At 40.5% G+C, this 15,697-nt stretch overlaps 1 protein-coding gene across 1 annotated transcript; it reads right to left on the reverse strand.

Annotated features, from left to right (window-relative positions):
• Positions 1-839: 839 nt before the first annotated feature.
• On the reverse strand, positions 840-13,307 carry LOC119659732 (cytochrome b reductase 1-like). Its single transcript, XM_038067990.1, has 5 exons — positions 12,946-13,307; positions 12,606-12,823; positions 1,475-1,703; positions 1,278-1,418; positions 840-1,229 (listed from the first exon to the last, which is right to left on the reverse strand). Exons 1-5 carry the CDS (start codon positions 13,239-13,241, stop codon positions 1,115-1,117), a joined length of 999 nt encoding a protein of 332 aa, XP_037923918.1. The 5' UTR covers positions 13,242-13,307; the 3' UTR covers positions 840-1,114.
• Positions 13,308-15,697: the final 2,390 nt, after the last annotated feature.

Consider the following 15,697-nt stretch of genomic DNA (forward strand, 5'->3'; position numbering starts at 1 on the left):
CAAAGTTTAGTTCTGATGACGGATATAACGCCATTTGCAATTTGATGACGCATTTCGCTTTTGGCTGCTACTTTTAAATGTAATTAATTTGAATGAATTCGTTTTGAGAAGTGCGGAAGGCACTATTTGCGTGGAAAGTGGTAGTTATTAATGCCACTTGCACTAGTCCCATCGCTTCCATTCATAAAAATTGAATTTAAGACGGGGGTATGCGCGCTCTTAGTGGCATTTAATTGTTTGTTTTTGTTAACATAAAATATGTACACAGGTCGATTGTCCGCGCATAAAAACACGACATTGCATATAATCTTCAAGTTTCTACGATTTTCGTATGTATCTTCCTATATTTTATGTTATGTCCTCTATGCTGGTGCAAAATTTAGTACTCCTAGGATGAACTTAAGGGGGGTCTTTCAGTCAGTTTCTAAAAGTTGGTAATATACTATTAGTAAGTTTATTTGAGCAGATATAGGAATGGGGCGTATTTTGAGGTCTAGATTTCATCTGAGCGCACCATCCTGATTTTTGGGATTTTGGGAATTTTGGGTTGGGTAGTTTCCGAAAATGAGTCGTGTCTTACTTTAGGTGTGTATATTTTGACTCCTTACTCGTACACTTTGTACCTCACGTCAAAACTAATATCAGATTCGGAAAGAACTAATTCCTAGGTGCTAAGAATCAAAGATAGTTCCTGCTGCGAACTGGCACATAAGATTGGTCATTCTTTGACCAAATCAGCAAATTCAGCCTCGTTTAAACTCATCAACCCCGGCTTTAGAAACCTCTTTGAATACTAGTCCATGGTTGTAGGGTCCTTGATTTTTTTATACATTTCTTTCTTTTATTTAGAGTGATGGTTGGATTTGATAGATAGAGAGGAAAAGAAAAGATTAGATAGCGAACATCTTTGCAAAATGTTTAGGAAATCAAGTAGTTTTGAAGGAAAAGGGGCATTTATGATTCAAGTTTGGGTGTTGTCTCGTTGTGTAGTGATCTCGATGAAAACGTAAACTTTAAATGAAAACATCTTATGAATAAATAGAAAAATATTTAAAACTCATCATGGATCCGTTGAAAATTCGCTATACAATTATTATCGCTTATCCAAAATGTTTTAACTTTTTGAAAATGTTATAAAGAGGATCAGTACTAATGCAGTTACCAGGATGACGATGCCCAAACAATTTTTATAGATCTTTTCACAGGACCAGTCGACACTGCCATCATCTCTGAAAGTAAAGGTATAAATATATATTCGGAGCAATGCTGTTTCTTACCGTAAAATTCTTTCACTTAATCCTGTAATACAAGTAATGGTGGCCAAGGTGAAAATAAAGACTTCCATCAGTTTGTGCAATCTAACAACAGAAGTTGGTGCATTGCAGCAGCTCCCCTCAGCAGTGTTGTGTGCGAAATAACTAAAAATAAAAAATATAGAATTGAATGGAACTCAATAACCTAGAAAGCCGAATACCTAAAGAATGCAAAAACTATTTGGAATCCATACAAGACCATTGTTGCCAGGCCAATCCACGAATGCAGTGAATTGAAGTTCGCTATAGGAGGGAGTGAGATATTATGAGAATCCATAACGCAAATCAATCCTAGCACTGCCAAGGGTATGACGCTCAGAGTGAGTAGTGCATGTAGCAGATTCACGTAATTCGGTTTCATACAGATGCGTAGTTTATTGAGTAATATGGCTGAAAAAATATAGTTTGAATTAAGTTGAACATTAAATTGTGGTTTATTTTTGTACACATAAATACATAAAACATATTCACTGACACTTTAATTGTACGTGAGTAGGTCCTAGTCTTTTATCCGTACCTCTAGTACAGCATCCCTAACCATAATCGACTTAAGGGATTCGAATTTACCAGCCAGTAATTTCAACCATGTTGAACTTAGTGTTTATAGGCTTTGTGGATTTCAGAGAAGCAGAAAAGAGAAAGCGAATATTCCGAAGAAAGTTGTTGTATAGGGCTCTTTCTTCTGAATAATCTTAAGCCCTACATATTTAAGCAACTGTTCGGGTGATAAATAGAAGCAACTATACTTCTATTAAACGTAAAACGAGAATATTGGCCTTATGATCAGGCTTAACCGATGTTTTGATCGTTTGTAACGGTTTGGATTTTGAAGGAAAATTATCAGACAACAGAATAAAAAAATAACTACTGAATGAAACGCAATTATCCTAGTTTGCAGACGGTAGAAATATGTTCTGAATAAGTCGTAAAAATTTCAAAGAATTTCGTTGGATAGATTTTGGGCTATGGTGGCAGCCGATTTTCAACATGCAGTTTCGAGAAAAACATATTTAAAAAGTAGAATGCGATTTTTAGCCATAAAACCTTAACTGACCATTAAACTGTTATACCTGGTCCATAAACCTTAGGTTTCTTCAGAAACACATGTACAGCCTTGGCTTCAATTCTTGTCCTTTTAGCGAATTTTCGAACGTAATTCGGACCGATAAATACGAGCTTTATTATGACGATCGACATAAAACTGGCATGTGACTTACTACATACGTACATTATAATTCCCGCACGGCTCTGAATATCAAAAAAACACTTTGTCCATATATTCTACACTATATCTAGATACAATTGATGCCAAAAAAAATCGATTCCGCGGATCCGACACACGGGATGGTCCCCTTAGTTTGTGTGGATTTTCGAAATGAAGAATATTTTGAAGCCTTGACATCGTATAAAGGCAGCTTCATGATTTTTATAAGATTTTTCGGTTGTGTAGTTTCTGAGGATGGCTCCGTTATAGAAATGATCACGTTGTATCCCCGCACTCTCGGCCTTTGAAACAAGTGCCAGAACTAAGACTGGCATCTGAAAGTAATAATCGGATATCCAACATGACTATATTCGGTAAAAAAAAAATACACCCCCTTTAGCATGTGTGAGGATTTCCTTAAACTCAACGTAGAACAAGTCGGGAAACCGGAAGCTGGACGCTTCAGGTACGAAAGGTTTTGTGTATTTCTTAGTACGTGGAATGTAATATATGCATATATTACGTGAGAATATCCACTTTCGGATGATATTGACATTCACAGTCTTGAATTTGCAAAGAAGCGACAACTTTGACGTATTATAACTTTGTTAGTAATAGTGCGATTTCCACCAAACTTGGTAAGATCATGCTCTATGTTATACTCTATATTGCTGCGAAATTTGTGGTCCTAGCATGAACTTAAGGGGGGTTTTGAAGCGAATTACTGAAAATTATAGTAATATACTATTATTAACTTTATTCGTGCTGATATCAGTGTGGAAGGTATTTCGGAGCCCAGGCACCATATAGTGACAGCCTCTTGATTTTTTTCAGATTTTTCGGTTGGGTGGTTTCTGAGAATGGCCGCCGTAAAGGAATGGTCACTTTCAACCCCCTGCACTCCCCACCTTTCCAACAAATGTCAAAACTAAGACCAGCTTCGAAAAGTACTAACCGAGACCTTTAATTTGATACCCCACATGACTATATTTGATGAAAAAAAAATTTACACCCCCTTTTGCATGTATGGGGACCCCCCCTTAAATTCGTTGTAAAAGGATGTAATTCATGTATGCGTGAGCATTCACAGTTCCCAGCTTTCCACCAAATTTGGTGTCAATCGCTATAACCGTCTCCGAGAAAAATGCGTGTGACGGACAGACAGACAGACAGACAGACAGACAGACGGACATCTGCGGCAGAATAGGAGACAATAAAGCACCGGGTCTGGACGGAGTACCGAATAAGGCCCTTAAGCTTGCCGTCAAATCCAGGCCGGACATGTTTGCTGAGTTGTTCGAAGCGTGCATGTCCGAGGGAATATTTCCAGCGGTATGGAAGCGGCAGAAGGTGGTGCTTCTGCCTAAGCCTGGTAAACCACCAGGTGAACCATCCTCATACCGACCCATATGTCTTTTGGACACGGTGGGGAAAATGCTAGAGCGGGCAATCTATAATAGATTACTCCCAGTAGTTGAGAGCCAAGGCGGCCTTTCACATCGGCAGTATGGATTCCGTAAAGCCAGATCAACCATTGATGCCATCAAATTGGTTACTGGCTTGGCCGAAGATGCAATCCACGGAAAGGGTAGTACCAGCAAATATTGCGTGGTAGTAACCCTGGACGTGAAAAATGCATTCAATTCGGCCAATTGGAATCTAATCCGGAAATCCCTAGCGAAGGTTGGTATTCCCGCCTACCTCGCCGCAATTGTCGATAGTTATTTAACTGAAAGGAGGCTCTGGTACGATACTGATAACGGACCGCAGGAGTACGTCGTTTCCGCGGGTGTCCCGCAGGGCTCCGTATTGGGCCCACTACTGTGGAACATCATGTACAACGATGTACTTAATCTTCCCCTTCCGGAGGAAGCCACAGTGGTGGGTTACGCTGACGACATTGCACTGGTTGTTGTCGCAAAGCATCTCGAAGATGCTGAGTTATACTCAAGCGAGGCAATCAGTGCCGTCAAATGCTGGTTAGAGAGCTCTGGTCTGACGCTTGCGGAGGAAAAAACGGAAGCGGTCCTCATCACGAAGCGCCGGAAGAGAAATTACGCCTGTGTTAGAGTCGGGAATCATATCATCACTTCCAAGCCGGCCATCAAATACTTGGGGGTGGTGATAGACAGGAAGCTCAGCTATAAGCAACACGTACAGTATGTTTGTGATAAATCATCCACTGCCAGTATGGCCCTGGCCAGGATGATGCCGAACGTGGGAGGGCCACGGCATACCTCTAGGTTGCTTATAGCCAGGGTGGTGACCTCAATTATGCTCTATGCGACCCCAGTTTGGAGCGAGGCGTTGCGGATGTCAGTTAACACTAGCAAACTGAATGCAGTCTACAGGAGGACAGCCCTGAAGGTATGCTCTGCCTTCAGGACTGTCTCAGATGATGCAGCATTCGTCATCTCTGGAATGATGCCCATTGACATCTTGGCAGATGAGATGGCGAATATATACCATGCGAAGCCAATCTCTCCCTTATTGCAGACGAAGAAGGCTGAGAGGGAGAGATCCATAAATAGATGGCAAGAGCGGTGAGAATGCTCGGGAAAGGGTCGGTGGACTCACAGGCTCATTCCTGCCATCAGGGAGTGGTTGGAGAGACGACACGGTGAGGTTAATTATAATCTCACCCAGTTTCTCACGGGACATGGAGGATATCTCCAATACCTTCACAGGTTTAAATTGGAGACCTCACCCGACTGTCCAAATTGCGATGGAGTCCCAGAGGACCCAGAGCATGTATTCTTCCACTGTCCGAGATTTGTGGAAGAAAGGAGGAACCTGGAGGAGACTCTAGGAGAGGTGCTGGTACCAGAAAATCTGGTGCCGAAAATGCTAGCACATCAAGAGAATTGGGATGCGGTCAACTCCATGATTGCATCGATTCAAGATAAGTTGCGAAAGGCAGAGGAAAGCAGAAAAGCGCGGTCACGTGCGCCGCGTATAGAAGAAATGGGATTAAGCTAGAGTGAGCTGACTCCGCCCCGTGATGTAATACCTTATGGTGGTGCCGCGGGGCAGGGAGGGAGTCGGGGGTGGTTTTAGTGGGTAAAAATCCCACACGCTGGTGTGTCCAGACCAGTGTCTTTTGAAGATTTCCACCTCCTCAAAAAAAAAAAAAATAAGACAGACGGACAGACAGACAGACAGACAGTAAACCGATTTTAATAAGGTTTAAACCTTAAAAATGGACTAAAGTTATCAATAAAAAAGTCGGGAAACCGCAAGCTATACGCTTCAGGTATAAAAGGTTTTGTGTTTCCTTATGTGAGGAACGATGAGTGCATGACAATTCCACGCGTACTTAGTTAAAAATTCAATTGCCCTCTATTTTTAGAAAAGTCATTTCTACAAGCGGAATCTTATTGCTTCGGGTATAAAAGTTTTGTGCTCATCTTGTGTGAGAAATTCCCAATTCACGTTTCCCTATTCGAGTATACCGACATTTCGAAATATTCTTTGATGTACATATGTATTTCCAAACTTCAACTCCGCGTTCAAATGCGTTCACTTTATTAGATGGTGCAGGCATACACGTCTCTGTATGCAGGTGCAAGTTGGTAATATACTAATAGTAAGTTTCTTTGAGCAGATATCGGAGTGGGACATATTTCGAGGCGTAGATTTCATATTGGCGCATCACTATAATTTTTTTCAAATTTCTGGATTGGGTAGTTTCCAAAAACGTCAACGCCAAGTCCTGCATCACTTTAAGAGTGCACATTTTGACTCCTTACTCGCGCACTTTGCAATTCACGTTAAAACAAATATTAGTCTCGGAAAATACTAATCGAGACCTTTTATTTGATACTCCACGTAACTATATTCGGTAAAAAAAAATGTTACTTCCCATCTCTGCATGTATGGGTGGCCCTCCTTCAGACTCAACCTAAACTTATGTCACTCAGTGCATGGGTGGGATTTCTTAGTTCTCATATGTTCACCAAATTTCGTTCGGATCGGTTTAACCGTTTTGGGGAAAAGTGCTACTACAGACAGACAGTGAATCGATTTTAATAAGGTTTTGTTTTACACAAAGCCTTAAAAAGCGAAATGAATTTCGAGAGGCGCTGGCTACAATGAGAAAGTGAGGTTTATTCACACAAATGTAAATCATTGGGAAGCCGCTTAGGATTTCCTTGAACAAACCAGCTATGAATCTCACGACATGCTACACGCAGGGCCACTGTTGTGGAACATTATGTACCACTAAGCGTCGAACGAGTAATTACGCCTGAATTAGAATTAGGAATTTTATCATCACTTCCAAGTCTACCATCAAATACTTGGAAGTGATGATAGACGAGAAGATCAGTTATGGGCATTACGTGCAGTATGCGTCCGATAAAGTATCCACTGCAAATATGACCCTGGTAAGCGTGATGTCGAACGTGGGAGGGCAGAGTATGTATTCTTCCACTGTCCAAAATTTTTAGAAGAAAGGAGGAACCTAGAGGAAACTCTAGGAGAGGTGCTGGTACCAAAAAATCTGGTGCAGAGAATGGTAACACGTCAACAGAATTGGGACGCGATCAACTCCATGATCGCATCTATCCAGAACAAACTGCGAAAGGTAGAGGAGAAACGCGCGGTTAAGTACTCCCCGCAAAGAAGAAAGGGACGAACCTAGAGTGAGTTGACTCCGTCCCGTGATGTAATACCTGCTGGTGTTTCTGCGCGCAGGAGTGGAGTCGTGGGTCGTTGTGGATGAAAATCCCACCCACTGGCAAGCCATTGTTTTTTGAATATTTCCACTTCTTGAAAAAAAAACAGGCAGACAAGCAAAACCTGAATAAGACTCGAACTTCGAAAAAACTATCCGGTATTACATTACTATTCTATATATAATATGATAATTTTAGTCCACACGTTAGCCATCACCCTACTAAATATAATATGTTTTACAACATACCGTTTCTTGCTACAGTATCATTGTCACTGGCAAACAAGGCATACAGGAAATAATAGTATTCCTCCTATGTCAGAAAATATATGAATAATGTCCATATCAGTTATGAAAGGTTTTGTGTTTTTATTATCTGAGGAATTTTCGATGCACTTTTTCCATTTAAATGTAGCTAAAGATTAAAAATATTCCTTCATCTATATTCAAACTCCGCCTATTAATACATACATGTATATATATATGAATTAATCTAAATTTATCGTAGGCTACATCCCCTCACACACACACAGACACACCCATTTCCGTTTTAGTTTTACACAAAAGCGAATATCACTCGTAGTGGGGACATAAACGAGTTACTAAAATTATATAAAAATAAATAAAAAAAGCTAAATAAAATGCGGTCATCTGACCTGCTGTTGGCACTCAGTATCTCAGACTCATTAGTACTGGTATATATATATAGGCATAAATGCATTGTACTTTATATGGGATAGAATATGTTCTATGCACAATAGCTCCTAGTGCAGTCAATTCATAGAAAATTGAAAGGTTTGGCCTATTATAATCTTGTTAATAATAGTGGGATTTCGCTCAAACCGTTTATACTCAGGGATAAATTTAGGGTGGTTTTCCGATAAATTTCTTATATCATAACATGCTATTATTAACTTTAGTAGTGGGATGTATTTTGAAGCCTATGTACATTTTATAAAGGTGCATCACTGTAATTTTTTTCAGATTTTCTAACTGGATAGGTTTTGAGGAGATATGTTTCAATTTATGAGGGAAACATTTGGAGCCCTTTATTTCCCTATGTTTTACCCGATATCAGAGCTAACATCAGTTTCGGAAAGTATTAATTTAGCCCTTTCAGTTGATATCCCACATGACGATATTCTGAGAAGCAGTATTTTATAACCTCTGTTCGCATATATGGGGAGTCCCCTTAAACTAAACCCAAATCCAAATGACTCCACTCGCTGCATCTAAAAGGGCCGCAGAGCACACATTCTCAGCAAGTTGACAATAGCTTCAGCCATTTCCGAGTAAATCGGGTATGACAGGCAGACCGACGAACTCACAGGAAGACTGACCGATGGGTAGACATACATATGTACATTGGATGGATCCTTGTTTGACAAAAAGCTTAGAAAGCGGGAGTAACTACTTCATATATGGGTGTTTAGAACCACTACGCCTAGGATGAATGTAAGACCCGACACAAACTCATGCCAGCCCTTGTATACGTGAGAGTGAATGAAAATTGAAAATGACAATGCAAAGTAAGGACACTGAAATGACAATAGATAAGTAGGGTCGATTGCATCAGTTTATTATTGAGGAATTGTAACGATTAAATGCTTCACTACATAATCGAACCAATCTACTGACGAAACCAGCAAATCGGAATATTGAGATCATATTTTCTTCAAGTGTGGAGACTTAGCCCGAGAGTGGAGAGGAAGCCGAAACCAGGAGCAGGAAAACAACAAAATGTCACACGAAAAAGCAAACGACATTGTTAGCTATATTTTAAATCGAAACGATTCTTTGGGGCACTGGCTTCGAAGTTGTAAAGAATAAAGTTTGTGAGCAATATTCACCTCAATGGATGTATCATCGCCTCTTGCTGAAAATAATTGCAACCTTTTTTCGCTGCAGAAGAAGGTTAAATTTCATTTAGTGTCTCGATAAAAAGTCTTTTATACCCCTGGAGTTTCCGCGAAGGTGCTACCGTTATAGAAACATATGGGGAAGATAAGGCTTCGAGATAAAACATATAGCCATAGATGCCGAGAATGCGTTTAATTGGTCCAATTCGCGACAAATAGCGGCATCGTCGAAATGACCGTGAATGAAGCGATTTTTCTCAACAACTGCGGAACTACAGAGAAACACCGTGAGAAACACCCTGAGAAACATCGTGATTTCTCGATCTAGAGAAACCGTTTAATCGTGTGCCCCACGAACTCATCTGATATGTTCTATGACTATACTTAGTGCCAGAAAAACTCGTCTCATGCAGCAGAATAAAACAAATTTCTCTCGACCGGTCCCCCTGAAACAAAGTACTATTCTTTTCAGTGGCATTCACCTGCTTAAAACTCGGTCCGATATTTGTATATTGAACAAGCAGTATTCAATATACGTACTTTGTATATAGATATATATACTTGTATGCACTAAGTAAATCGAAAACAGGTGTACGATTAATTTATATACATGCATATAGAATACAGTATTCGGTAATAGGCAATGTTTGTTTGTTTAGCGTGAGTATAATATCATAATATGTACATATTTCTTCTTCTTTTTCTTCAGCCTTTGTCCCGTTCACAAGCGAGATTGGCTCGTTGTAATCGGTTTCGCCATTTGTTTCTATCGAATGTTGATCTGGTGGCAATCTAGAGGCTTTTAAATTCCCATCCAGCGTATCAAGCCACCGTTGAATTGAATTCCCATTAGCACGAATTGCGTGACCATATCGTCGAAGACGCCTCTGTCGCAATTTTTCCCACGATCGGTGCAACCCCATAACGATCGCAGATATCCTCACTTCGGATGTGATCAAAACGTGTCACGTCACTAGTCCAAAGCAACGCCTCCATTACCGCAAGACGCCGTTCATTGTCTTTTATATTTGGCCAACACTCAGAACCATAGAGGGCGACAGGACGGACGACATTGCGATAAATTTTAGATTTGAGACGTTCGTTGATACGTCGATTACAAAGAACACCAGTTGTGGAACGCCACTTCATCCAAGTTGCGTTAATGCGTGAAGCAATTTCATAACGCAATTCTCCATTGGCTGATAGCGTTGACCCGACGTATTTAAGTTCTGGGCAGATCACGTGTGATGGTGTCCATAACAAGAACAAAGAGGAGTGGTGAGACTGCGCTTCCTTGATGAACACCAACAGAGACACGAAGCGGTTTTGATACACCCGCCATATTTCTAACTTTACTTTTCGGATCGTGGTAGAGCAATTGAACCCAGCGCACGGGCTCTTCTGGCACTAAGTGTTGTCGTAAAGCATACCAGATGAGTTCACGTGGCACATGGTCAAACGCTTTCTCTAGATCCAGAAATGCAATGTAAAGAGGGCGATGCTTCTCACGGGGTTTCTCCATGAGTAATCGCGCAGCGTGCATTGCATCAGTATTTCCGTAGTTTTTGACAAATCCTACTTCATTCACGGTTATTTCAACGATTCCGCGAATACGGTTGTCAAAAATCTTCATGGTATGGGAAAATAATCGGATCGGACGGTAATTTGAACATTCTGCTGAATTACCTTTCTTTTTCCCTATTGAAACAGTGGTACTTTTTTGCCAGTCAGATGGTGTTCTTCCTTGCTGAATTCACTGAGCCATAGTTTTGGGTCCCAGCTCTTCGCTTTCCAGAGCTCAGATCAATGTCGTCAGGTCCTGCGGCTTTCCTCGATTTCATTCGTTTTATTGCCTCCTCGACTTCAGTTGCGCTGACAGGTGGAACTGCTCCAAATGTCGGCAATGATTGTGACATTTGGAGCTGTTACACCTATCAGCGCAACTGAATATGTCCATATTTCTTGTAGTTTGAAAAAAAAATAAGATGGAATATTTTGGGTTTTTAGCCATATACGAATGGAAAAATGTGCATAAGAAGTTTCTCACGTAAGATGAACATAAAACCTTTATACCCGAAGCGCCGCTTTCGGTATTCCGACTTGTTTTAATATACATTGAAGAAGGTGGAAACAAACACCAAAATTTATAAGAAAAAGTTTATCTTTTACTTATTAAATTTTTATTATTAAGTTTTGTAAAAATAGTTCCTGAGTTTACTATAGTTCCGTTTAAAAGAAAACTATTAAAAGGAAAGGTTTCCGATTAAACAATAGAATTTTATTTATGTTGAGGTAGCAAACACGTGTTTCGAACACAACATGTTCTTCAGTGCTTATTTTGTAATTCTGTAATGTAATTTTTTAATTACAAAATAAGAACTTTAGGAGGATACATGTTGTGTCCGAAACACGTGTTTGCTACCTCAACATAAATAAAATTCTATTGTTTAATCGGAAACCTTTCCTTTTAATAGTTTTCTTTTATTATTAAGTTTATTAACAGTGATATTTTTGGAGAAAGGTGTACAAGTTACTGCGTTCTTCAATAAAGGGCAAAGATATCGGTCTGAAAAAATTGTTACGTATGGTCAAGATATCAATATATGGTGAAAAATTCGCATTTTAATCTTTAGTTAGTTTTTAAAAAAAATCGCAAAAAAGTGAAAAAAAAACGGATCACACAGGATAACCCCATTAATATTGGGAGGGGGCGAAATGTAGGTGCAGGCTATTTAGCGCGGAGGAAGGTGAATGTATTCACCCGGAGCAGTGTACGATGCTGTGAAGCAGAGGAGGTTGCGCTGTTAGAGATGTGGGGGTTGTAGGAAATATTTGGAAGACTATAGGTTGAACGAACATATATATTTGATTACCATACTTCATGGAGAAAGAAAGGAAGTTAAGTGACATATTAAACGTAGATATCAAATCCACCAATCGAATGGAGGAGATGCTAGGATTTTAGATAGGGAGAATTGTTACCTTTTCAGCCAATAACGCAGTTTTTCCAGGTTGGTGCACGTAGTAGTTTGTTAAATCGCTAATACTATATTTTTGGCATAAAACTTAGACCCCAGCCTATAATTATGAAAACTGTTTAACGTCCTTAAAACATAGGTGCTAAGAAGAATCCTTAGCCCAAAGTAAATCTTGATCATCATAAAATAAAAATTAATTATATTTTCTTTCTTACATTCTTCAATTGGCAAATATGTTACAAGAATTTGCTGCTTGAGGTAGAGGTATTTAGACGCACTAGGTCATCAGACGCCCGCCAGGTGCGGAAATTGGTTCAGTACTTATCATATATTATATTTGAGCAAAAAACAACTACTACACCCTTTTGAACTCTTACTCTTATAGGGAAATCATACAATTGTATTTTATGGTATAAAGTCCGCGTTGGACAAGGAACTAACGACAGAGATGGACACCATGCTTAATAGGTAGTAGGTCCAGTGCATAAATTCCACTTTCAGACAACAATATTAGTAAAAATAAATTTTAAGAAATTTAAAATAAATAAATAATAAAAGATCACAGTGCAAACTTACAGAAACCAGAAATCGTAACGAATCCGGATACCATAAGAATAGGATGCCAATTAAATAGTCTATTTATGGAGTGTTGATATTGGAGGCCCTCGCGATAATGTAGAATCCAAAATACGGTTAGAAACAGTACAACAAGCAGGAATAACATAAGGAAGAAGGACACAATCGACTCCACTTTTGACCCACACTTATAACTGAATTCGACCTCATCATCATACCTATTGAAGAAAAGGCAAATATAATAATCCCTGGTGGATTAGTGTATATCATTTCGAAAAATTATTATGAATGCTAATATGCGAGAATAAGAGACCGCGCCATCTATTAAATTTACCAATACCTTATGAAGTGATGATCTATAGTTGAAGAAGTTCCTTTTATTTTCCACCATTTGCGCCGGTTCGACCTCACTTTGTAAGTAGACGAGCAGATGTTGCACTTTCTGTACCCCTTGGAAAGTGGTAAGTTGGGAACTTTGTTGCTTCTACGCATAGCTAGATACACTTCCCGATCAACTGATTCTGAACCAACTCTTGCATTATCTCCAGACCCTGGGTTGACTAACTGCCTCATCCTTGCGTTATGATACACGTCGTGGTTTGATGGTTCCAAATTTTGTCGATTCGTCGAAATCATTTTGACTTTTTCTTCAGATTTGATTTGTGATTGACTTGTGGGATTGACGTACGTATTTTATTAAAAATCTGCTAACTAGTCCTGCATAAAAATCACTGGTTACTAGTTAGAAAAATTAAATGAGAGGTTCCCATATATCGGGTATGAAATGCTTAAAGAGGTTTTCTTATGTGACAGTTTCCAAAAATCAATTTTTAAGTTTTTGTTGAAATCAAAACCTAAACAAAATCGGTTTACTGTCTGACTGTCTGCAGCAGATATTGGCTCATCTGAAGATAAACCTTGGTGGTCCTAAATTTAATAATATTATAGCATATTGTATATTTTGAAAATTTACTGCGAACTCCTTGAAGTTCATCCAAGATCCGTACAATTTTGCAGTAAGATAGATAGCAGACAAAATTATAGTAGACCAAAACTGTCCCCCACCTGCCAAATTAGTACTCCGCACGAGATAAAATGTCAGTACCACATCGAATAGAATATCGCGTATACGCTGCGAGCTAAATATAAGTGGAACGATCGTGAAGCCGAATATTGTTACATAAAAAATCAACAAAAGCTTTCGCACCTAAAGTGTCCAGCGTGCGGTTCCCCGATTTGTTTTAAATTTTTTGTGGCAATAAAAATAAATGTAATCTTGTCAATATTTTTATGTGATGTTCATCATCATCAACGACGCAACAACCGGTATCCGGTCTAGGCCTGCCTTAATAAGGAACCCCAGACATCCCGGTTTTACGCCGAGGTCCACCAATTCGATATCCCTAAAAGCTGTCTGGCGTCTTGACCTACGCCATTGCTCCATCTTAGGCTAGGTCTGCCTCGTCTTCTTCTTCTACCATAGATATTGCCCTTATAGACTTTCCGGGCTAGATCATCCTCATGCATACGGATTTAGTGACCCGCCCACCGCAACCTATTGAGCCGGATTTTAACCACAGCCGGTTATGGTATCGCTCATGGATTTCGTCGTTATATAGGCTGCGGAATCGTCCATCCTCAAAAATTCTTCGAAAGATTCTTCTCTCGAACGCGGCCAAGAGTTCGCAATTCTACTTGCTAAGAATCCAAGTCAACGGCAACTTGCTGAAAAACTGAATTGCCGTGGGAATAAGTCGCCGAGCTTTTCGAGCACTTTACCAGCAGTATCAAGCGTGCAAAGTGGGCGGTATTGAGACGGCAACTCAGGCTCGCCTTTCCCTTTGCTGCTCAGCGCAAGCCTCGCCACCTTCCAACGAGAAGGGAAATACTCTCTTTTGGGTAAGTGTTGAATGCGCCGAGTAGTAGGTCTGGCCGATGTTGGAACAACAGTTTGTATACATCTGCTGGAATACCATCGGGTGCTAGCGCCTTCTTGATTTTCACTCCCTGTTCCAACTCTTTTATAGAAAAAGGTGAGCAGTCATAATCCCGTGCGGTCCATATGCTCGGTCTTAAGTGAATAGGGATTACCCGGGTCGACAAGGTGTATTCGACCAGATACTGCCAGCAGCTATTGTTTATTGCGCTGTGAGTCTCCTTTTGACTGATCTGTACTCTGTCGTGGTGATCCTCCTCCCGGTGGTTTAGACGTTGTGTTAAACAACAGAGTCTGTGACACTTCTTTCGGAACTCTGCAATTTCCGATGTCCACCAATACATAGAAAGTTCCCCACATCTCGATGCCTTCCTGGGCATGGAAACTCCACAGGCCGTCGTTATCAGGTTAATAAATGAATTTACTTCCCTGTCAGCTGCAGTGCCACCACCACCAGGAGTACCCTTCACCGCGGCGCCACGTGTTCTAAAAGTTTCGACAAACCTCCCGATGTTCATTCTCGCGACGATCCATGCACAGAAAGAGCACCGGTATGGCGCGAAAGTCCGGCATCGTCTCATTCCGTGTTAGATAGACACTGAAAAACGTTACACCTACACATCCAATCCAGACAAAGCCGTCCTCTCGGCCTTGGGTAAGAACCCTATGCTGGGTGCTGTCCCGAACCCAGATGAACCCAGAACCCATGAAGCTAGGTCCTTGTTTCGGTGCTGCTCACTGATGAGCATTAAATCAGCTTTGGTATCCACAGCGAACTGCACTTGCAACTCGTGAGCGGTTGCACTCCGGTCCATATTGATTTGTAGGATGCGAATCATGACCGCGTCCTAACTCTTTCCAGTTCTGGTATGAATACTGGACCCAGCCCCCAGTCCACAGTGTGCCCAACGTTCTCATCAGATGCGCCACGGTCCCTGTACAGGACGCCACTCTTCTTTTGGTTGCAGGTGTTCGCATTTGATGGCCTCTTCTACCTCGTTTTTTCTATGAGACAGTCAAGGATTTCCAGAGAGCACGTGGGTTCCAAAGCCAAACCAAAGCTTTCTCTTCCTGAAGCCCCGCTTCACAGAACGTAGCTTTATTTGTTGTCCTCTGCAATCTTCGGCGTTAATCTTCTAAGGGATTTCACTGAGGA

Source organism: Hermetia illucens, chromosome 6 (assembly GCF_905115235.1).
Source record: "Hermetia illucens chromosome 6, iHerIll2.2.curated.20191125, whole genome shotgun sequence".
In the NCBI taxonomy this organism is placed as follows: Eukaryota; Metazoa; Arthropoda; class Insecta; order Diptera; family Stratiomyidae; genus Hermetia; species Hermetia illucens.